The following is a 25,166-nucleotide window of genomic DNA, read 5'->3' as shown; positions in this document are numbered from 1 at the left end:
TACTGGCCATTTTGAGCCTGTAATCGAACCCACAATTGCTGATGCTCCAGATACTCAACTAGTCTCAAGAAGGCCAGTTTTATTGCTTCTTTAATCAGCACAACAGTTTTCAGCTGTGCTAACATAATTGCAAAAGGGTTTTCTAATGATCAATTAGCCTTTTAAAATGATAAACTTGGATTAGCAAACACAACGTGCCATTGGAAAACAGGACTGATGGTTGCCATTTACAACATTAACAATGTCTACACTGTAGTTCTGATCAATTTGATGTTATTTTAATGGACAAAAAAATTGCTTTCTTTCGAAAACAAGGACATTTCTAAGTGATCCCAAACTTTTGAATGGTAGTGTACTGTGAGGGAAAAAGTATTTGATCCCCTGCTGATTTTGTACGTTTGCCCACTGACAAAGACATGATCAGTCTATAATTTTATTGGTAGGTTCATTTGAACAGTGAGAGACAGAATAACAACAAAAAAATCCAGAAAAACGCATGTTAAAATTGTTATGAGTTGATTTGCATTTTAATGAGGGAAATAAGTATTTGACTGTTATGTGAATTATTTAACAAACTATTTCAGTGTCTCTGTGCGTCTCCCAAAAGGTTGTAAGTCTTTTGGGATTCAATTAACGGATAGAGTCCCGGTCTGCATAGTCAGAGATTTATTAATTGGGAATTCTGCCATTACAATTTCAGAGTCCATCTTTTATACTCATACGTCATACAAACATCCCTCCTCTCTGTAGGTGGGCTGTAGTTTTCCACTTTAAAACTGCTCTCCTAACCATTAGGTCACACACATACACATACACACACACACACACACACACACATAGGCTGCCTCACAATATCCTGCACCATATTTCATACTCATAAAAAAACCTAACAGTTTCTTTCCTCCCTAAATTCCTCTGTTATCAGTTGCCTGTAGACAGTTCTCCTTGTCCTTTGTTGTCTGGCCTAACTCTTACTCACATTGTTCAATAGTAACACAATGTCATAATTTTTACTGGTCCTACACTCACACATTCTAACACATTTCACACAGTTTCAGGGTGTAATAGTTAGTCATTAATAATTAATCTATCATTGACCCCTCTGCAAAACATGACTTAGTACTTGTTGGCAAAACCCTTGTTGGCAATCACAGAGTTCAGACGTTTCTTGTAGTTGGCCACCAGGTTTGCACACATCTCAGGAGGGATTTTGTTCCACTCCTCTTTGCAGATCTTCTCCAAGTCATTAAGGTTTCGAGGCTGACGTTTGGCAACTCAAACCTTCAGCTCCCTCCACAGATTTTCTATGGGATTAGGGTCTGGAGACTGGCTAGGCCACTCCAGGACCTTAATGCGCTTCTCCTTGAGCCACTCCTTTGTTGCCTTGGCCGTGTGTTTTGGGTCATTGTCATGCTGGAATACCCATCCACGACCCATTTTCATTGCCCTGGCTGAGGGAAGGAGGTTCTCACCCAAGATTTGACGGTACATGGCCCCGTCCATCGTCCCTTTGATGCGGTGAAGTTGTCCTGTCCCCTTAGCAGAAAAACATCCCCAAAGCATAATGTTTCCACCTCCATGTTTGACGGTGGGAATGGTGTTCTTGGGGTCATAGGCAGCATTCCTCCTCCTCCAAACACGGCAAGTTGAGTTGATGCCAAAGAGCTCCATTTTGGTCTCATCTGACCACAACACTTTCACCCAGTTCTCCTCTGAATCATTCAGATGTTCATTGGCAAACTTCAGACGGGCCTGTATATGTGCTTTCTTGAGCAGGGTGACCTTGCGGGCGCTGCAGGATTTCAGTCCTTCACGGCGTAGTGTGTTACCAATTGTTTTCTTAGTGACTATGGTCCCAGCTGCCTTGAGATCATTGACAAGATCCTCCTGTGTAGTTCTGGGCTGATTCCTCACTGTTCTCATGATCATTGCAACTCCACGAGGTGAGATCTTGCATGGAGCCCCAGGCCGAGGGAGATTGACAGTTCTTTTGTGTTTCTTCCATTTGCGAATAATCACACCAACTGTTGTCACCTTCTCACCAAGCTGCTTGGCGATGGAATTGTAGCCCATTCCAGCCTTGTGTAGGTCTACAATCTTGTCCCTGACATTCTTGGAGAGCTCTTTGGTCTTGGCCATGGTGGAGAGTTTGGAATCTGATTGATTGATTGCTTCTGTGGACAGGTGTCTTTTATACAGGTAACAAGCTGAGATTAGGAGCACTCCCTTTAAGAGTGTGCTCCTAATCTCAGCTCGTTACCTGTATAAAAGACACCTGGGAGCCAGAAATCTTTCTGATTGAGAGGGGGTCAAATACTTATTTCCCTCATTAAAATGCAAATCAATTTATAACATTTTTGACATGCGTTTTTCTGGATTTTGTTGTTGTTATTCTGTCTCTCACTGTTCAAATAAACCTACCATTAAAATTATAGACTGAGCATTTCTTTGTCAGTGGGCAAACGTACAAAATCAGCAGGGGATCAAATAATTTTTTTCCTCACTGTAGGTGTTGATTTAGTTTTTTTTTAACACTGGAGAATTTGCCGTGCATCATGATGGCCTAAACAAGTAATCCACAGAATGGAGAGCTTGCTATGTTCATGAGTAGAGCAGGTTGATTATATAGACCCACTTCTTTTATAGTGGTTAAGATAATTCAGGTGTCCCATCTGACAGTCTTTGTAGCACAGTAAGGGGAAGCTGGGAATAGTTTAACCTGTGACTTGGTTAACAGCACATTTCTCAGAGCTGACGAGATCAGTTCGTGTTATCATTGAATTATGCAGACCAGTGACTCCCTTACCATCACAGACTTCTCGTATCATTACAAGAGGCAGTGGGATGTATGGTAAACTGTTCCACAAGCTTTACTAATGGCCTTTTGTCTGATAGCCTGCATTATGTGTCTCTCTCAGGAGGGCTTTATCGCTATCAGAGAGCAATTAAACAGATTAAAACACAGAGTTCATGCATGTTTGGAGACCTGATGATCCCCTGCCCATTTACATTAGAGGCCATTCGAATTGTGAGTGCAGGCAGCGAGATGTAGGACACAATATTTATTTTAAGGCTGGTGTTTAGCTCCCTCCTAAGTGAGAGTGTGAGTGTCTCATAATAGCACAAAGGTATAGCCTTTTACTATTTGCTAATGGCTACTGTATAATAATATCAAGCAATAATTGCGTAAAACCCAAAAAGGTGTAATTAGCAAAGATGGAATAATTATGAACAATTTATTTTACACAATGGGTGAAAACTGTCCTCACGGATAGTTAAATTCATACATTAATTTCCTTGAGGACACTGACATTGAAACCATCTTAGCCTTGACACAACACAGTGTGTTACTGATGTCTAGTGGCAACTCAAATTGTAAATCAGCTTGGGCTTCTCTACAAAGATGACAGGCACAGAACATTGTGAATATTTTCATTAAGGGTTTTTTTAGTAGAAAGGAACACTGCTTTGTTTTCTGATTATGTGGAACATGAAGTTCACAAGTACCCATTATCACATTTGCAAGTATCGGTTGACAAGGGCATATTTAGTGTTGCTGATTGAAATCAGGGTACTAAATAATATTTAACCATGTCGGATAATGTGATTTCACTATCTTTACGCTGCCATTTTCTTTCAGGTGAAGGAGTGGCTGTGTCTGAACTGCCAGATGAAGAGAATGGAACCCCCAGGACCTCCCATGATGAAACCCCAACCCTCTCCAAATAAAGGTTCTGCACCTCAGAAGGCCACTGTCACACCCATCGCCACCCAAAAGAAAGACACTCCAACACCAGGCTCTCCCCAGAGAAAACCTGCTACATCAGCAACACAGCCACTCAAGGCAGAGGCTGCTAGAGCAGCAGACCCTCACAAACCGGCCAGCCCAGCGCCTGCTCAGAAGGCACCACAGGAGAACCGGGGAACATCAGTGCCTCAGAAACCACCAGAGCAGCCAGGCCAACCTGGTCATGAGCAGAGTAATGCCACCCCGTCCACACAGCAGGTGCCTGGGAAGCCTCAGCAACAACCTCCAAAAGGTGGGACATCTCCTGCCAAAGCTGTGCCACCACTACAGTCCCAGCCCCCCAAGCAGGAGTCAGGGGGCTTCTTTGGTGGCTTTGGTGGTCCTAAATCTCAGTCTACCTCAAAGCCTGAAGATTCAGTGTCTGGGAAGATGTTTGGCTTTGGCTCCTCCATCTTCAGCTCTGCATCCACTTTGATCACCTCAGCTGTTCAGGATGAGCCCCACATCACACCACCAGCTTCCCCCAAGGTGTCTGCAGCAGCCCAGGCCTCTCCTAAGATGCCCCCTGTAAAGGAGACCAAACCACCTGCTGCTCAGAAAGCGGAGAAGAAAGCAGAGCAACCCCAGCAGGCTGCAGTCCCCCCATCAGTACAGGCCAAAGTGGACAAACCCCCATCAGAGCCTCCAAAGGGAGCAGCATCCTCCCAACCAGCTCCCAAAGCAGGACAGTCCACCTGCCCACTCTGCAAGGTGGAACTCAACATGGCCTCCAAAGACCCTCCCAACTACAACACCTGTACCGAATGCAAGAACACGTTCTGCAACCTCTGTGGATTCAACCCCATGCCAAATGTTACTGAGGTAAGATAGACTTAATATCACTTAATTACTGTGTTAATAAATCATTACTGATGTATTATTAGACAAAGACAACTTTATTTTTAGAAAAGTTCAGTGAGCTAATTACAGTTGAAGTCGGAAGTTTACATACACTAAGTTGACTGCCTTTAAACAACTTGGAAAATTCCAGAAAATTATGTTATGGCTTTAGAAGCTTCTGATAGGCTAATTGACATAATTTGAGTCAATTGGAGGTGTAGCTGTGGATGTATTTCAAGGCCTACCTTCAAACTCAGTGCCTCTTTGCTTGACATCATGGGAAAATCAAAATAAATCAGCCAAGACCTCAGAAAAAAACTGTAGACCTCCACAAGTCTGATTCATCCTTGGGAGCAATTTCCAAACGCCTGAAGGTACCACGTTCATCTGTACAAACAATAGTACGCAAGTATAAACACCATGGGACCACACAGCTGTCATACCGCTCAGGAAGGAGACGTGTACTGTCTCCTAGAGATGAACGTACTTTGGTGCGAAAAGTGCAAATCAATCCCAGAACAACAGCAAAGGACCTTGTGAAGATGCTGGAGGAAACAGGTACAAAAGTATCTATATCCACAGTAAAACAAGTCCTAAATCGACATAACCTGAAAAGCCGCTCAGCAAGGAAGAAGCCACTGCTCCAAAACCGCCATAAAAAAGCCAGACTACGGTTTGCAACTGCACATGGGGACAAAGATAGTACTTTTTGGAGAAATGTCCTCTGGTCTGATGAAACAAAAATAGAACTGTTTGGCCATAATGACCATCGTTATGTTTGGAGGAAAAAGGGGAACGCTTGCAAGCCGAAGAACACCATCCCAACCGTGAAGCACGGGGGTGGAAGCATCATGCTGTGTGGGTGCTTTGCTGCAGGAGGGACTGGTACACTTCACAAAATAGATGGCATCACAAGGAAGGAAAATTATGTGGATATATTAAAGCAACATCTCAAGACATCAGTCAGGAAGTTAAAGCTTGGTCGTAAATGGGTCTTCCAAATGGACAATGACCCCAAGCATACTTCCAAAGTTGTGGCAAAATGGCTTAAGGACAACAAAGTCAAGTGGCCATCACAAAGCCCTGACCTCAATCCTATAGAACATTTTTGGCAGACCTGAAAAAGCATGTGCGAGCAAGGAGGCCTACAAACCTGACTCAGTTACACCAGCTCTGTCAGGAGGAATGGGCCAAAATTCACCCAACTTTATTGTGGGAAGCTTGTGGAAGGCTACCCAAAACGTTTGACCCAAGTTAAACAATTTAAAGGCAATGCTACCAAATACTAATTGAGTGTATGTAAACTTCTGACCCACTGGGAATGTGATGAAAGAAATAAAAGCTGAAATAAATCATTCTCTCTACTGTTATTCTGACATTTCACATTCTTAAAATAAAGTGGTGATCCTAACTGACCTAAGACAGGGAATTTTTACCATGATTAAATGTCAGGAATTGTGAAAAACTGACTTTAAATGTATTTGGCTAAGGTGTATGTAAACTTCCGACTTCAACTGTAATCTCTACACGGATAATCTTAGTCATTCTGAAATTATAATGTTATCTTTTAGATTTGAAATGTCTGTTCATTTCGAGCAGTGTATTTCAGTTCCAGAAATAACCTTTAGACATTGCACTGTTGGTCGGTTCATTACTTGTTCATTCTCTCTTCGTACAAATAGAAACAACTTGTCTGACATGGTTTTAGCCTGCGTGGATAGATTGGTATTTTACATTACTGAAGAGAGACAATGCAAAGTCTCAATTGTAGTGGTTATGGCTATTCATTTCCTGACTTGTTCTTGACTCATATTAATTCTACCAACAGTGGCATTGTACTATAGGGAATAGAAGTGGAAGTTCACATGGTTCAAATACTTCTCTTTTACAGTGTGCTTTGCACATATGCAATACACCTAATACTTAAACTGCAAGTCATGTTGAAGCTCAGAACAGCAACAGTGATGTATCACAGAATGCTGGATGATTTATGTCTCAGAGAGTAGGGGGAAATGTCTGATGATATCACGGCAAAAACATTTGCTTGTGCTGCTTTCCATCATGCAGATGTAGAGCTGTATAAGAAATTGATTCAGTTCTGTAATCCTCTCACAATGTAAAAATGTTTCAGGTGAAGGAATGGCTGTGTCTGAACTGCCAGATGCACAGAGCACTTGGAGGAATGGAACCTCAAGGACCTACCATGATGAAACCTAAGCCTTCCCCCAACAAAGACTCTGCTCCTGCTGCTTCTCAAAAGAGAGACACTCCAACACCATCTGGTCCCCCAAAAGTAGCCACTGCACCAGCCTTACCCAAAAAGGAGCCAGTGACTCCAGCCTCCCAGCCTGTCCCCTCAAAACCTGAAGAGTCAGTGTCTGGAAAGGTGTTTGGCTTTGGTTCCTCCATTTTCAGCTCTGCATCCACTTTGATCACCTCAACTGTTCAGGACGAGCCCCACACCACACTGCCAGCTTCCCCCAAGGTGTCTGCACCTGTTGCACCTCAAAAGAAGGAAACTCCCACACCAACTGGTGCCCAAAAAGGTGCATCAACACCAGCATCACCCAAAAAAGAGGCTCAAACACCAGCCACAGCCCCAAAGAAGGACATCCCAATGCCAGGCTCCCCCCAGAGAAAGCCAGACTCCCCCGCAATGACTGCAAAGCAGGACCAGAAATCTGCAGGTCCTCTAAATCCAGGAGACCCATCAGGGGCTAAGCAGGGGAGTGCTGCACAACCACAGCAGCAGCCCCCACAGCAGAAGACTCCACAAGTCCAGCCTCAGCAGACCCCAGCAAGTGCACTGAAAGCAGAGCCTGGGAAGCCTCAGCAACAGCCTCCTAAAGTTGGAACCTCTCCAGGACCTGCTCAGAAGGCACCACAGGAGAACCGGAGAACATCAGAACCTCAGAAACCACCACAGCAGCCCAGCCTTGGGCGTAGGCAGAGTAGTGCCATTCCATCAATACAACAACACCCCAAGCAGGAGTCAGGAGGCTTCTTTGGCTTTGGTGGTCCCAAATCTCAGTCTAACCCCTCAAAGCCTGAAGAGTCAGTGTCTGGGAAGATGTTTGGCTTTGGCTCCTCCATCTTCAGCTCTGCATCCACTTTGATCACTTCAGCTGTTCAGGACGAGCCCCACACCACTCTGCCAGCTTCCCCCAAGGTGTCTGCACCGGCCTCTCCCAAGATGCCCCCTGCAAAGGAGACCAAGCAACCTGCTGCTCAGAAAGCAGAGGAGAAGAAAGCAGAGCAACCCCAGCAGGCCAAGGTCCCCCCATCAATACAGGCCAAAGTGGACCAACCCCCATCAGAGCCTCAAAAGGGAGCAGCATCCTCCCAACCAGCACCCAAAGCAGGCCAGTCCACTTGTCCACTCTGCAAGGTGGACCTCAACATGGACTCCAAGGACTCTCCCAACTACAACACCTGCACCGAATGCAAGAACACTGTCTGCAACCTCTGTGGATTTAACCCCATGCCACATGTTACAGAGGTAAATGAAATTGCAATCATTATAGCAAGCAAGTCATATTTTATGTTCTTGTTTGCTTAAATTGTTTCAGAAATATCCATTGAGAACAGTCTGTTATTTTCAGTTTGATTATCATAGTTTACACTTATATTAAATGTGACTGAATTATTTTTTTCAGGTGAAGGAATGGCTGTGTCTGAACTGCCAGATGCAGAGAGCACTTGGAGGAATGGAACACCCAGAACCTCCCATGATGAAACCCCATCCCTCGCTCAGCAAAGTTTCTACACCTGTTGCACCTCAAAAGGAGACTCCGGCATCTCAAAAGGAAAAGGCGACTGCCATACCTGCTGTAGCTCAGAAGAAGGCCGCCTCCACACTCCAAAAAGAGGAGACAACCACACTTGCTGCACCACAAAAAGAGACTCCATTACCAGCCTCATCCAAAATGGGGGAGACATCAGTTACAGCTATAAAGCAGGACACTCCAACACCAGAGTCACCACAAATGAAAAGGGATCCTACACCACCAGGTGTGTCTGTAACAGATGAGGTCCCAACCACAGCTTTACCTGTGAAGAAGGAGGTTTCTGCCTCTGCCCTTATCAAGGAGGAACCAACTCCTGCCTCAGCTCTCACCAAGGTGGGACCAACTTCTGCCTCCCCTCTCATCAAGGAGGCACCAACTCCTGTCTCAGCTCTCACCAAGGAGGCACCAACTCCTGCCTCAGCTCTCACCAAGGAGGTCCCTGTTTCACTTCTCACTAAGGAGGCACCAGCCCCAGCCTCACCTCAAAATAATAAGGAACCTATACTACCAGGGTCACAAGACAGAAAGGTGGCCCCAACACCAGGTTCAACCCAAGATAACGAGGCTGTACAATCAGGTTTACCTCTGAAGATGGAAGCACCACCTTCGAAAGCAGTAGAGACTAAAGAGGTCCAACTTCCAGCTGCAATACAAAGCAATGAGGCACCTGTTCCAGATTCACTCAAAACAAAAGAGAATACAACAGTTGACTCCACACTGAAAAAAGAGGCTTCATCTACAGAGATCTCAATTGACAACCAGAAACCTGCAATTGTTCAAAAGTCGATGGAGCCACCAGCCACACCTACAAACAAGCAGAATGAGGCTGTTCAACCCTTACAGCAGCCAGAAAAGCAAATGCCTGCGCAGGAACAGCCAGCTACACAACCTCCGGCACAAGTACAGCCCCAGGAAGCTCCAAAGCCAGATCCCAAAATCACTCCCCCAAAGCAGGAGCTTGGGAAACCAGCCAGCCCAGCATCTGCTCAGAAGGCACCAGAGAACCGGAGAACATCAGAACCTCAGACACCACCACAGCAGCCCAGCCAGCCTGGGCGTAGGCAGAGTAGTGCCATTCCATCCACACAGCAACACCCCAAGCAGGAGTCAGGAGGCTTCTTTGGCTTTGGTGGTCCTAAATCTCAGTCTACCCCCTCAAAGCCCGAAGAGTCAGTTTCTGGGAAGATGTTTGGCTTTGGCTCCTCCATCTTCAGCTCTGCATCCACTTTGATCACTTCAGCTGTTCATGACGAGTCCCGCACCACACCGCCAGCTTCCCCCAAGGTGTCTGCACCGGCCTCTCCCAAGATTCCCCCTGGAAAGGAGACCAAACCACCTGCTGCTCAGAAAGCAGAGGAGAAGAAAGGAGAGCAACACCAACAGGCCAAGGTCCCCCCATTATTACAAGCCAAAGTGGACAAACCCCCATCAGAGCCTCCAAAGGGAGCAGCATCCTCCCAACCAGCTCCCAAAGCAGGCCAGTCCACCTGTCCACTCTGCAAGGTGGAACTCAACATGGGCTCCAAGGACCCTCCCAACTACAACACCTGCACCGAATGCAAGAACACGTTCTGCAACCTCTGTGGATTCAACCCCATGCCACATGAAACAGAGGTAAGTAAACAGCTATGATTCATCAAAGTAATTTGGCTACTCTACCATAAATGTTGTGCTTTATTATAGAACAGTTGGTTAAGAATACTAACTATGCATTGACAATGTCTATAGTTGCCAGTCATGTCTTTCATGGGAGTTGTAAGATAGGATAAGAAGATGCTATGATGGAGCTCTTTTTACTACTACTACTATTGGCTTTTTGTTTATGATCTTCCTGGAAGCAAATTGTAATCTGACAGCATTGTCTCTCGGTATTTTGGCAAGGTTTTGACATTCATGTTCATCTGCTACTGATCACATTTATCATACGTTGCATGACTTTTGTCTGAAAGGGATTGGAGTACATAGTGCCTGCCAATATTCTACAGAATATGCACCAGACTATGTCCTATTAAAATTAGGTTCACAAACAATGAGAGGAGACACAATGAGGATTGAAGGTCTATGAACACATTCACACTGTCTGTAGATGTTATCTAATTTTAAATCTTGAAGAATTGTATTAATACAGTCTGATATCAATTGTTCATTTGATTTAGCATCTTCAGATTTAGAAAATTATCGCAGTAGTGTTGCTACATGTTTGTAACATGTAGTATGAAGCATTTAAACAGCAACTAAGATAAGAGCATCTGTAAGTCCTCAGACTGCAATACAATTGTACAAGATTGTTTTGTAAAAAAAAAAAATCAACACTGTTATTTTATTTCAGGTAAAGGAATGGCTGTGTCTGAACTGCCAGATGCAGAGAGCACTTGGAGGAATGGAACCCACAGGACCGCTGATGATTAAACCCCAACCCTTGCCCAGCAAAGTCTCCACACCTGTTGCATCTCAAAAGCTGACCCCAGCACCAGCTAAACCCCAAAATGAGGAGATTCCAGTACCTGTGGCTGCCCAAAAAGAGAGAACTCCACCCACTGTACCTCAGGAGACACTAATACCCGCTGGAACCCCATCAACAGGTGCAGTCAAAAAGGAGGAGACCCCAGCACCAGCATCCTCACAAAACAAACAGGCTCCACCTGCTGTGGCTGCAAAGGACAACCAGGAACCTATAATTGTTCAGAAACCAGTGGACCAAATAATTCCAGCGACACCCAAACCCAGTGTAGCTGCTACACCTGCACAGCAGCCAGAAAAGCAAACTCCTCCACTGCAACAGCCTGCTGCAAAGCCCCCACCACAAGTACAGCCCCAGCAAGTTCCAAAGCCAAACCCCAAAACTGAGCAGGAGCCTGGAAAGCCTCAACAACAGCTTCCAAAAGGTGGGACCTCTCCTGCCAAAGCTGTACTGCAACCACAGGCCCAGCCCCCAAAGCAGTCAGGGGTCTTCTTTGGCTTTGGTGGTCCTAAGTCTCAGCCTGCTGCCTCAAAGCCTGAAGGGTCAGTTTCTGGGAAGATGTTTGGCTTTGGCTCCTCCATCTTCAGCTCTGCATCCACTTTGATCACCTCAGCTGTTCAGGACGAGCCCCGCAACACACCGCCAGATTCCCCCAAGGTGTCTGCACCGGCCTCTCACAAGATGCCCCCTGCAAAGGAGACCAAACCACCTGCTGCTCAGAAAGCACAGAAGAAGAAAGCAGAGCAACCCCAGCAGGCGAAGGCCACCCCATTATTACAGGGCAAAGTTGACCAACCCCCATTAGAACTTCCAAAGGGAGCAGCATCTTCCCAACCAGCTCTCAAAGCAGGCCAGTCCACCTGTCCACTCTGCAAGGTGGAACTCAACATGGGCTCCAAGGACTCTCCCAACTACAACACCTGCACCGAATGCAAGAACACTGTCTGCAACCGCTGTGGATTTAACCCCATGCCACATGAAACAGAGGTAAGACTGTGAAAATATGTTAATTACATGTGATTATGTGTGTATTAAACATACCTCTCAAAGTTGCTATGGATGTTTCAAGACCTCTGTAATCCCCAATGCCACGTTGAGCAGGTGTAATTTCTCGAGCAGTATTCAGAAAATCCTAACCCCATAGGCACATGGCAGAGGTTGATGGTGATTTACTCACTAAACTGTTTTATTATCCAGCCTTAGACTATTTATGTTGCTTCTAGAGGAGCCAGGTCTTATAGTTTTTAATTGGTTTTTAGCTCAAATCAAGGTACATACTATCCAGACCAATTTTGGATTTACGTTTACTACACAGGTCTTCTTTTTGTCTTACATTGAATGAAAATGTGTCAGTTGGTAAAGCACCATTGTTTGAGATTGCTCCCTTTGCTTGTGCTGTGATACGTGATTTGGGAGGCTGTAGTCTACTCAATCCAATGTTTCCTGATACAGTGACTCTGTAACAGTGTAGGTCATTACAGGGTACTCATGGTGATTTTACCTGCTGATGACTAATAATAACAGGCCTTGGCTTCCTGCTCAGACAGCTCACAGCAGTTCACCCAGCTGCTAGGGACGGATTGAGGAATGGAGGCTGACAGGGCTAGAGCTGGCAACATGGATGCTCTCTGCTCTATGCAGTTAACTTCCATTATCACAGCCCATAATCCACCCTGTTTTCAGTGCTGCTGTGTTTCACTCAATACTTTCTAAGGCTTAATGGGTAAAGGGCCAATAACAACATTAGTGGCCAGCAGGGACTAGTGGTGCAGCTTTCAAGAACCTTGAAATGCTAAGTGATTGGCACCCATTCCAGCCAAACAGACTTGGGTTTTAAAAAACACTGGCAATATAATTAAATGTGCTGATGAGTTCATTCTTCCTTGGGGCAGAACAGTTTAGATTTGACAAGATATAGCATTTTCACCTCCTCCATGTTTTGAGAGTGAGATGATTTTCAAGGTATGAGACCTCTATAGATGAGAGACTGATCTCTGCATTGGAAATGTGTGGAGAGCTGCCCAGACAATGCATTAGCACTGAGGTCTTAAGTACAATGGCTCTATGTAATCTTTTGAGGGGCCTCAAACAGCATTAAAACCATAGTCAAATGCACTCTGTGTGGGTGATGGCTGCCTGCCTCTCCCTGGGACATCCCTCTCATGGTTAGGTCTCAGTGGATGTGACATAACGGCTCATGCGAGGCGTGCCTCAGCCTCGGCGGTCCGGCATCACTGAAACTGTATTAAAGTGATTAAGAGTTGTGCAACAGCATTAGCGAGATGGAATCTGCTGCTGCCGCTGGCTGGGGACTCCAGCCCCCATGAAAGATGGCAGGGCCCTGTGATATGCTAATAGGCAGAGGTGAGCTGGATTCATTCCAACACAACACAGCAGCAGCACAGCAGCAGCATGTTTCCCCTGCGGCCATCTGCTCCCCTCACAGATCACTGGGTCCCTGCACTTCAACTGTTTCATTTAAATTATGCTCTAAACGTGTGTTTGCTGCTAATAGTGGTGTACTTGTGTGTTAAATTCCTGTCACCAACACACTGACGCGGGCTGGCACGTTGGGTGCCGCTCTCGCCTCTCGGTCACCTCTGAGTTAATTAAAGTAGGCTAGTGTTAATTAGGGAACTCCCTATTTCCAGGCTGGCAATGAAGAGTGCTTCAATTACAGCTAGCATTACAATGTTTCCCATTGGTTGTTTACTCTCAGGTGTGTGAGCATGTGATAACATATGTGATTGAATGACTGAGTCAAACCCAGGCACTCAACAATGAGTATGTCCCAAAGGGTAATGAGATGCATTATTATTATTATTATTATTATTATTGTTGGTTCCTCAAATTATAGCCATATCATTTCAAGGTGCATTATTATTATTATTTCCTCATATTATCATTTCAATAGCGTAACCTACTCTCCACATGGGCGCAAATGGCACCACTCTGATGTCAGTGTTGATACAGTGGGCTAGCTAGCCAATACACCAGAGTTCCAATGTAATAACATCTCTTAGTCACACAACTGGAGGCCTTTTCTAAAGGTCATCTTTTGATGCTAATGCCTTTGTAATAAGATGGTGGGTTATTTTGCACTAGCCTCCACAGGCGGGACCAAAATACCACCAGATTAAACCTGAAAGCAGCTAGCATTGAATGGAAACTCAAAGATTTATGTAGCCCATTTAATAGATTTTTTGCAATGGTTGCATTCTAGGTAATATATGATATTCAGTAATTGTCAGTATTTGTTGCAGGTGACATACTGCATTAGCCACATACAGCATTTGTATTTGTATGCTAGTTGAGACATATTTTCAACAAGGTTCAGCCTATCTCACACAACATTATGGCAGAATAATGCTCCATCTGATGAGGCTCTTACATAATTGACTCTCCTCCTTGTGTCTTTCATGGAGAGCAGACAATGCAGCCTGAGGTGGGGGTTGTGGGATACAGGGACACTGGCTACTATGTACACCACTCAACACACGCCTGTGTAACACTGAAGTACGATGTCTGGGAATGTGTAATTGCAGGGGCAGCTGACCTCCACATTGTCATACTGCATTGTGCTTTTCTTGATTTTTTTTCAGATTGACAGACATGCTGCCAAAGCCTTTTTATTTTCTACAGAATAATACAAAGCAGTGGTATGGTTAGAGGAGAGGAGAGGGGGAGGGGAGGGGGGAGGGGCATTGAAACTAGAGGAGCAAACGCCAGCAGCAAGTCTGTTCATTTCCCCTCCTCCTCTCTCTCTTTATACTCCAGCTGATCTTATCAAAAGGCTGAGTGGATGTTTTCTGTTATCTAGAACACCTGTGTTCCCTCCCTGGGTCTGTTTACAGCTGTTTGCTATTGGACCACTATACTGGCTGCTTAGTTATATTGTTCCATACTGGGTAATAATGAGAGAAGCATTATTGCTGGTTAGCAGTCTCATAGTACAGATGTGCTGGTACCACCAATAGCCTTTGTATAAAAGAACAGTGCTATAACTTGTTATTTTCTAAAATAAAAAGGACTCCCGAAAGATGTAAACAACCAAAAAAGCTGCGAGTTGTGGTCCACGGCTACCTCATAATCTTTAAGCCTAGCTGTAGGCAGCAATCATCAAACCCGCCTCCAAATCAAATTAAATTGTATTTGTCACACACTTCATAAACAACAGGTGTAGACTAACAGTGAAGTGCTCCAAGGTTATTAACCAAGGTTAAACTGTGGTACATTTGCTGTACTCTCAGCTAGGAATTTCTAAATGTTGAGATGTGTTCCACTGTAGGCCCTACCCTGGCTGTTGCTGCCGTGATAAGGAGAAACCCCTTGGTGCACCGAGCGACTTAAAAATACTGCATCCTTTCAACTCTTCTTCACAGACTGTGTGTTTCACAGGGTTCTAAGCTCTTTCATGTAGGGTTTATAACCATATCACTTTATTTTTCAGTGTGTTTGTCTCAAAGATCAAGACGTGATATGATTTTCTTTTTACTTCTGAGGCTGTATGTTTGAAAGGATAGTCTGCAGAGCCAATCTGATTTAAATGTGCGACCCTTGAGCTGTTTTGGACCTGGTCTTCCTTTTAAAAAGACGGTTTAAATGATACTAACCTTGATACAGTTAGGGCTATGAAGGATTTCACTGCTGTAGCCTACTTTCCACCTCAATTGACTCAGAGTAATATCTCTGTTATTTTAGGGCAGTTGATTGGTGTGTTGTGCATAGGAGCAGTTCCTAGCTGTGATGTGCATCCTTTAAGCTAAAATATCCCTTCAAAATGGGAAAGTGGTGCTGCTTGCTATTTTGAAGGTGGGCTAGGCTGAGAAGGAATATAATCTCCCCCTAGTGACCTGTCCCCCTTAATGCACTCATAGTGCATCTTTCTTTCTTTCTTTCTTTCTTTCTTTCTTTCTTTCTTTCTTTCTTTCTTTCTTTCTTTCTTTCTTTCTTTCTTTCTTTCTTTCTTTCTTTCTTTCTTTCTTTCTTTCTTTCTTTCTTTCTTTCTTTCTTTCTTTCTTTCTTTCTTTCTTTCTATATATTTACCCATCTCTCTCTCCATATCATCTCCCCTTATCTCTCTCTCCCCTCTCTCATTCTTCCCCTCTCTCTGCCTGTCTTCAAAGGAAAGTTTGTTGACGTGTCATTCATCAGATTTGAGAGAAAGAGCAGGACCTGGGCTCCTCGTCTTTAGAATGAAGAAGTCTACTTATTGCAGATTAGTGGGTCAACACTCTATTATCAGAGGGCCAGATTGATGAGGAGTGGGAGCACTTCGAGGGCTGCTGAAAGCACACTATATTAGCCAGCTACAGCCCTTGCCAAAGGCGGCTACAAGGAAATCAATAAGGAACCTACCAGCACGAGCTTCTATAAGAATAGAGTTTCTCTGATGGCCTGACATATACAGCTACTAACACAACCCACAGGCCTTTTATTCAATACACCTCTCGGATGGGATGATATCAGATGTAAATTTCCAGTATTTCTGTACGCCCGCTGCCAGGGGCCTTGGCTGGCACACTGTGTGCTTGTGAATAGAGTAATGCAGCCAAGCTATTGGTGTTGTTTTGTAATGTAGACATGTTTACGAAAACAGTTTATGCTTGCTTACAGCAGCAGTGTGTTGGACCTACAGGCTCTCTGGTTTCACATTTGTTTTAAAGAGCATTCTTTGCTGAGTTGCACACCTGTGTTATTTGATATCGATGCCTATGTTGTAGCTGAATAAGATGAATGCCTCTTGTCGCTCAAGCCACTGATGCTGTTATAGCTCTAGCTGGCATGGGGTCCCTGTGTGTCAGCATAGTAGCTTCCTGAGTGCTGTCACTGTGAAGACCTTGTTAATCTAGCTCTGAGCCTAATCACAATCGACGCCTGCCTCCCTTGCTCCCATGCTCCCCCTGCCCTCAGCACAGAGCTCCTGCTCAAACTTATTTAATTAAAGGAAGGGATGATGGTAGGCCCAGGATTCAGGGGTCTCTACTGGAGTGGAAACCTAGTAACAGCCATATCATTACAAGGTTGACCTCTGCAAAGATTGTGTCTTCGACTCAGACAAACACATGTATCTTGATCCTTCTAGACTCCCATTACTTGTATGTGTTGACATGATGTACTATTATGAAATAGTAGTTGCAAAGCATTACAACTTTACCTCATCTTATGGATACATACAAGTCATCTATAATATATTGGATGCTTCAGCTTGAGAGGTGTGAGAGACTGGTCCATATTTAGCCAGGGAGAGAGGAGAAGGACTGCGAGACAGGGTACTGTAGAGAGAGGAGAGGGACTGGGGGACAGGGTACTGTAGTGAGAGGAGAGGTACTGGGGGACAGGGTACTGTAGTGAGAAAAGGGACTAGGGGACAGGGTAGTGTAGAGAGGAGAGGAGAGGGACTTGGGGGACAAAATACTGTAGAAAGGAGATGGACTTGGGGGACAGGGTAGTGTAGAGAGGAAAGGGACTGGGGACAGTGTAGTGTACAGAGGAGAAGGACTTGGGGGACAGGGTAGTGTAGAGAGAGAGGAGAGGGACTAGGGGACAGGGTAGTGTAGAGAGAGGAGAGGGATTGGGGAGCAGGGTACTGTAGATATGCTGTTCAGGATACACAGAGGCTTGCCTCAGCCCTCTGAGTGAGCTGTTGTTTCATCTTCTTCCAATGTTTTGTCCACAACCCCTGCCAAGTGTGCTCTGTCACATGGAACCTTGTCGGTTTTTAATGAGTTATGCAAAGTACGTTGTGTTGTAGTTCATTTACAATCCAAGGACATCTCAATCTAAGATGTACCTTTTTGGTGGGAATAAAATAAGTAAGCATAAACATGATGATTTCGCCTTGAGTTTAATCATGTTGTGGGTGAAGACAGTGCTGAGATAATTGAACAGGGAAATATGTAGGGCTGTTACGGTGACCATATTACCGCGACATCGGCAGTCATGAGTCATGACCACAGTCAAATTCCACATGACCGTTGAATCAGATAACAATGCTTGAAAGTGTTGATTGTTTGAAATACAGTGGGGAAAAAAAGTATTTAGTCAGCCACCAATTGTGCAAGTTCTCCCACTTAAAAAGATGAGAGAGGCCTGTAATTTTCATCATAGGTACACGTCAACTATGACAGACAAAATGAGAAAAAAAAATCCAGAAAATCACATTGTAGGATTTTTTATGAATTTATTTGCAAATTATGGTGGAAAATAAGTATTTGGTCAATAACAAATGTTTCTCAATACTTTGTTATATACCCTTTGTTGGCAATGACACAGGTCAAACGTTTTCTGTAAGTCTTCACAAGGTTTTCACACACTGTTGCTGGTATTTTGGCCCATTCCTCCATGCAGATCTCCTCTAGAGCAGTGATGTTTTGGGGCTGTCGCTGGGCAACACGGACTTTCAACTCCCTCCAAAGATTTTCTATGGGGTTGAGATCTGGAGACTGGCTAGGCCACTCCAGGACCTTGAAATGCTTCTTACGAAGCCACTCCTTCATTGCCCGGGCGGTGTGTTTGGGATCATTGTCATGCTGAAAGACCCAGCCACGTTTCATCTTCAATGCCCTTGCTGATGGAAGGAGGTTTTCACTCAAAATCTCACGATACATGGCCCCATTCATTCTTTCCTTTACACGGATCAGTCGTCCTGGTCCCTTTGCAGAAAAAAACAGCCCCAAAGCATGATGTTTCCACCCCCATGCTTCACAGTAGGTATGGTGTTCTTTGGATGCAACTCAGCATTCTTTGTCCTCCAAACACGACGAGTTGAGTTTTTACCAAAAAGTTCTATTTTGGTTTCATCTGACCATATGACATTCTCCCAATCCTCTTCTGGATCATCCAAATGCACTCTATCAAACTTCAGACGGGCCTGGACATGTACTGGCTTAAGCAGGGGGACACGTCTGGCACTGCAGGATTTGAGTGTGTTACTGATGGTAGGCTTTGTTACTTTGGTCCCAGCTCTCTGCAGGTCATTCACCAGGTCCCCCCTTGTGGTTCTGTGATTTTTGCTCACCGTTCTTGTGATCATTTTGACCCCACGGGGTGAGATCTTGCGTGGAGCCCCAGATCGAGGGAGATTATCAGTGGTCTTGTATGTCTTCCATTTCCTAATAATTGCTCCCACAGTTGATTTCTTCAAACCAAGCTGCTTACCTATTGCAGATTCAGTCTTCCCAGCCTGGTGCAGGTCTACAATTTTGTTTCTGGTGTCCTTTGACAGCTCTTTGGTCTTGGCCATAGTGGAGTTTGGAGTGTGACTGTTTGAGGTTGTGGACAGGTGTCTTTTATACTGATAACAAGTTCAAACAGGTGCCATGTAACGAGTGGAGGACAGAGGAGCCTCTTAAAGAAGAAGTTACAGGTCTGTGAGAGCCAGAAATCTTGCTTGTTTGTAGGTGACCAAATACTTATTTTCCACCATGATTTGCAAATAAATTCATTAAAAATCCTACAATGTTATTTCCTGGATTTTTCTTTCTCAATTTGTCTGTCATAGTTGACGTGTACCTATGATGAAAATTACAGACCTCTCTCATCTTTTTAAGTGGGAGAACTTGCACAATTGGTGGCTGACTAAATACTTTTTTCCCCACTGTATATTTATTGCTCAATTCTTAAAATTAAGCACATGAATCCACTTTACAACCGGGGTAGCCTACCTGGCAGTGGCGGCTAGTGGGAGGAGCTACAGTGCCTTCAGAAAGTATTCACACCCTTGACTTTTTCCACATTTTGTATTAAATTAAATGAATTTAATTTTCATTTTTTGTCAACGATCTACACAAAATACTCTAATGTCAAAGTGGAAGAAAAATTCTTACATTTGTAAAACAATTATGATTAGATAAGTATTCAACCCCTTGAGTCAATACATGTTAGAATCACCTTTGACAGCGATTACTTTTTTAAATGATTCAAGCTCTGTCAAGTTGGTTGTTGATCATTGCTAGACATCCATTTTCAAGTCTTGCCATAGATTTTCAAGCCCATTTAAGTCAAAACTGTAACTGGGCCACTCAGGAACATTCAATGTTGTCTTGGTAAGCAACTCCAGTGTATATTTGGCCTTGTGTTTTAGGTTATTGTCCTGCTGAATGGTGTCTGTTGGAAAGCTGACTGAACCAGGTTTTCCTCTAGGATTTTGCCTGTGCTTAGCTCTATTCCGTTTCTTTTTATCCTAAAAAACTCCCTAGTCCATGCCAATGAATAGCATACCCATAACATGATGCAGCCACCCCCATGCTTGAAAATATGAAGAGTGGTACTCTGTGATGTGTTGTGTTGGATTTTCCCCAAACATAACACTTTTTATTCAGGACAAACAGGTAATTTCCTTGTCACATTTTTTGCAGTATTACTTTAGCGCTTTATTGCAAACAGGATGCATGTTTTGGAATATTTGTATTCTGTACAAGCTTCTTTATTTTCACTCTGTCATTTAGGTTAGTATTGTGGAGTAACTACAATGTTGTTGATCCATTATCAGTTTTCTCCTATCACAGCCATTAAACTCTGTAACTTTTTTTAAGTCACCATTGGCCTCATGGTGAAATCCCTAAGTGGTTTCCTTCCTCTCCGGCAACTGAGCTAAGAAGGATGCCTGTATCTTTGTATTGACTGGGTGTATTGATGCACCATCCAAAGTTTAATTAATAACTTCACATGGTCTAAGGGATATTCAATGTCAGTTTTTTTTATCCATCTACCGATAGGTGCCCTTCTTTGCGAGGCGTTGGAAAAACCTCCCTGCTTTTTGTGGTTGAAACTGTGTTTGAAATTCACTGCTTGACTGAGGAACCTTACAGATAATTGTATGTGTGGGGTACAGAGATGAGGTAGTCATTCAAAAATCATGTTAAACACTTGTTAAGCAAATTTTTACTCCTGAACTTATTTAGGCTTGCCATAACAAAGGGGTTGAATACTTATTGACTCAAGTAGTTAAAAAAATCTAAAAACATAATGTGTGTAGGCCAGTGACACAAAATCTCAATTTCATCAATTTTAAATTCAGGCTGTAAAACAACAAAATGTGGAAAAAGTCAAGGGGTGTGAATACTTTCTAAAGGCACTGTATAGGAGGATGGGCTGATAGTAATTGCTGGAATGGAACAATGGAACGGTATCAAACATATAGAAACCACAGAATCACTGTGACCCTGTAGGGCAAGGATCATCATCTAGATTCAGCCGCGGGCCAATGTTTTTTTGAGCGGATGGCCAGGGGGCCAGAACATAAATAATAATAATTTGTAAACTGCAAATTGACCGCAAGAAGCCCAAATTGATATAATATTTGACTAAAACATAATTTCAAACCTTGCTTACATTTGTATACGATCACATATATCTCTTTATAATGCATGGGAATACTTTGGAACAGATTTCCAAAATGTAAATCACTTGGAGCTGATTTGCTGGTGTTTTGCACTCTTTTATGTCCAGCAATATGTTATTTTGAAGGTCCCCAAGAACACAGTGGCCTCCATCATTCTTCAATGGAAGAAGTTTGGAACCACCAAGACTCTTCCTAGAGCTTGCCGCCCAGCCAAACTGAGCAATCGGGGGAGAAGGGCCTTGGTCAGGGAGGTCACCAAGAACCTGATGGTCACTCTGACAGAGCTCTAGAGTTCCTTTGTGGAAATGGGAGAACCTTCCAGAAGGACAACCATCTCTGTAGCACTCCACCAATCAGGCCATTATGGTAGAGTGGCCAGACAGAAGCCACTCCTCAGTAAAAGGCACATGACAGCACGCTTAAAGTTTCCCAAAAGGCACCTAAAGACGCTCAGACCATTAGAAACAAGATTCTCTGGTCTGATCAAACCAAGATTGAACTCTTTGGCCTGAATGCCAAGCGTCACGTCTGGAGGAAACCTGGCACCATCCCTACGGTGAAGCATGGTGGTGGCAGTATCATGCTGTAGGGATGTTTTTCAGCGACAGGGACTGGGAGACTAGTCAGGATCGAGGGAAAGATGAATGGAGCAAAGTACAGAGAGATCCTTGATGAAAATCTGCTCCAGAGTGCTCAGGACCTCAGAATGGGACGAAGGTTCACCTTCCAACAGGACAATGACCCTAAGCACACAGCCAAGACAACGCAGGAGTGGCTTAGGGACTTTGTTGAAGCACCTTTTACAGCATCGAGACTTCTTGGGTATTACGCGACAAGCTTGGATCACCTGTATTTGGGGAGTTTCTCCCATTCTTCTCTGCAGATCCTCTCAAGCTCTGTCAGGTTGGATGGGGAGCCCGGACTTGAACCCGATCGAACATCTCTGGAGAGACCTGAAAATAGCTGTGCGGTGACGCTCCACATCCAACCAAATAAAAAAAATATGCATGAGAGATTCACAACACTATAACATTTAAATGTTGTAAAATGCTGCCCTGCCTGGACACTCATTTTCACCTTTCATCGCTTCCATTGTTCCCATTCACAATCAAAAAATATGAATGAGAGATTCACAAAACTATAACATTGGAATGTTGTAAAGTGCTGCCCTACTCTGGCTGGCAAGGACACTCAGGTGAAGTCATTTAATATAATTAATTAGAAGAAAATAAAGCTTTTTAGCTTTTGAACCTGTTTTAAAAATGCTATAGGCCTACATGTATACCCTGTATAGTTTGGACTATCCTTTTCGTAACATATGAGACATCAAACCATTCTAGATAAACCTTGCGTGCTATCACAACAGCTGTTCACTTTACTGTCATTCTGAAAATTATTTTCTGAATCAGCTGAGGATTGTTGAAACGGAATAGGCTACAGCCTATTCGCAGTAGGCTGCAGCTCGTTTCACAGCTTCCCCATCCTTCACAGCTTCCCCGGGAAACTTGACGGTATTGTAGCCTCACGCAAACGAAAGAGTAACGGAGGAAGGTGTTTGCTTTTGATGCAGTGTTTGCAGTAAAATATAATGCGTTGCGGCGGTGCCTTGTCGAGTAATTATTTGATTGACTATACGCTTATAATTTAGTAGGTCTATTGGTAATTGTTAATTACACTATACACATAACATATGCTTGGGTTCCACCTTGACATCCCTGATCTACTTGCCTCAATAAATTAATGCTAGAACATTGATCGCCAGGATTAGCTATTTGTATCTAGCCTCTTAATAATATCATAACGGTGCAAGTTAGACACATGTTCATTATAGTCATGCTGAGTGGTGAGGCAAGGCTCGCTACCTTGACTAGATCCTCTAGAGACGCACAGGGCCTGTTGCATTTATTCACATAATATTGGAGTCAGATTGATAAATGTAGTTTATTATACATTTATATTCAACATAATTCCTACATAATGGTTGGATAATTTCCATTCAACTATAAATGGTGACCCCTCCTCAGTTGATGTGGATTTCTATATCCAACTACAACCATACATGAAATCAACTATACAATAAGCATAGGAACAATAACAGGAAACATAAAACAGTTAGGCTACATCCTCAGCGTAAAGAAATGGGAATTCCATTTATCGTTGGTGCTTTTTAAATATTGCTTTATTCTGTATGGTTTCAGCATAGCCAAGTGGTGGGTGGTGTGTGATAGAGCAGTAAGCCTGAGCTATTGTCTTGCAGTGAAGCTGGCCACAATGTGAGGTCAGAAAGAGAGCATTTCCATTTCAGTATCTGACAAAAGCACCTAATGGATCTGCTGCTATCATAATTAACTTATTTTTTATTCTGTGCTGACCTTGCTCTGTGACCACATGCTTTCCGAAGTATTAAATCACTTTGTCACCCCTATTGAGAGATGTTATGGAAATACTTATAAACCCTTAATAAAGTATGCATGTTTTCCAATATTGGAAATCAGAGTGCATATGGAGAGATTTGACTGTTCTGTGTCTATTCTAAGCATTAGGCTATGTAGCAAAGGCTTTTTTGTTAGTTCTGACCCCTGACCCCAAATGTTCACACTGCAAGGGCGTGGTAGTGGAGGTATTTTGGTCTTGTTTCTGGGAACACACATGGGATCCCTGGCACAGCTGGGTGTGGTTTGGACTACATGCCTAAGCTTGGCCATGACAGAGGGTGGGTTACATCACTCACTAAAGCTCCCATCAGCATGTGACATTCCCATGAAATATTATTAATTTACGTCACTGGTCTCTGAACCAGCACTAATCCCCTTGAGAAAGTGTGTGTGTGTGTCACCATTTACTTTCTTGAACATGCCGTACGTATTCTTCAAGTAGTCATGATCTAGGAAGCACACTGAATCATCCTTGTCATCCTCATCAAAAGGCACTGGAGAAAAACACACAATCAATATTAGATCCAACTACAGGCTTATGTAGCTAAATATTTTGTCATCATAACTCTGCCGTCACAAATGTTGCATGCGTGTGTTTGGGTGTGTGCATGCATTAGGGCGGCAGGTTCTAATCCCCGAGCCGACTAGGTGAAAAATCTGTCGATGTGCCCTTGAGCAAGGCACTTAACCCTAATTGCTCCTGTAAGTCGCTCTGGATAAGAGCGTCTGCTAAATGACTAAAATGTTAAAATGGGGGTTCATGCAGTTAGCAATCTGTATTCCTGCAAATATATACATCTTTGTATATGTGTACATTTGAACATGTGTTTATACAGTTGAAGTCAGAAGTTTACATGCACTTAGGTTGGAGTCAATAAAAATAGTTTTTCAACCACTGCATACATTTCTTGTTAACAAACTATAGTTTTGGCAAGTCGGTTAGGACATCTACTTTGTGGATGACACAAGTCATTTTTCCAACAATTGTTTACAGACAGATTATTTCACTTATAATTCACTGTGTTCACAATTCCAGTGGGTCAGAAGTTTACATGTCCACTGTGCCTTTAAACAGCTTGGAAAATTCCAGAAAATGATGTCATGGCTTTAGAAGCTTCAGATAGGCTAATTGACATAATTTGAGTCAATTGGAGGTGTACCTGTGGATGTATCTCAAGGCCTACCTTCAAACTCAGTGCCTCTTTGCTTGACATCATGGGAAAATCAAAAGAAATCAGCCAAGACCTCAGAAAAAAATGTGTAGACCTCCACAAGTCTGGTTCATCCTTGGGAGCAATTTCCAAACACCTGAAGGTGTACAAACAATAGTACACAAGTATAAACACCATGGGACCACGCAGCTGTCATACCACTCAGGAAGGAGACGCGTTCTGTCTCCTAGAGATGAACGTACTTTGGTGCGAAAAGTGCAAATCAATCCCAGAACAACAGCAAAGGACCTTGTGAAGATGCTGGAAGAAACAGGTACAAAAGTATTTATAGCCGCAGT

General features: G+C 43.6%; 1 protein-coding gene across 1 annotated transcript in view; it reads left to right on the top strand.

Annotated features, from left to right (window-relative positions):
• Positions 1-25,166, top strand: part of LOC121577446 (protein piccolo-like) — a 112,413-nt gene that overhangs the window by 16,572 nt on the left and 70,675 nt on the right. The window contains exons 3-6 of the mRNA XM_041891199.2: positions 3,641-4,609; positions 6,759-8,126; positions 8,284-10,029; positions 10,745-11,863. Coding sequence (XP_041747133.2) covers positions 3,641-4,609; positions 6,759-8,126; positions 8,284-10,029; positions 10,745-11,863 — 5,202 coding nt within the window. The remainder of the gene's footprint in view (positions 1-3,640; positions 4,610-6,758; positions 8,127-8,283; positions 10,030-10,744; positions 11,864-25,166) is intronic.

This window comes from Coregonus clupeaformis, chromosome 23 (assembly GCF_020615455.1).
Source record: "Coregonus clupeaformis isolate EN_2021a chromosome 23, ASM2061545v1, whole genome shotgun sequence".
Taxonomy (NCBI): Eukaryota; Metazoa; Chordata; class Actinopteri; order Salmoniformes; family Salmonidae; genus Coregonus; species Coregonus clupeaformis.
This window is presented reverse-complemented; position numbering and strand designations above follow the sequence as displayed.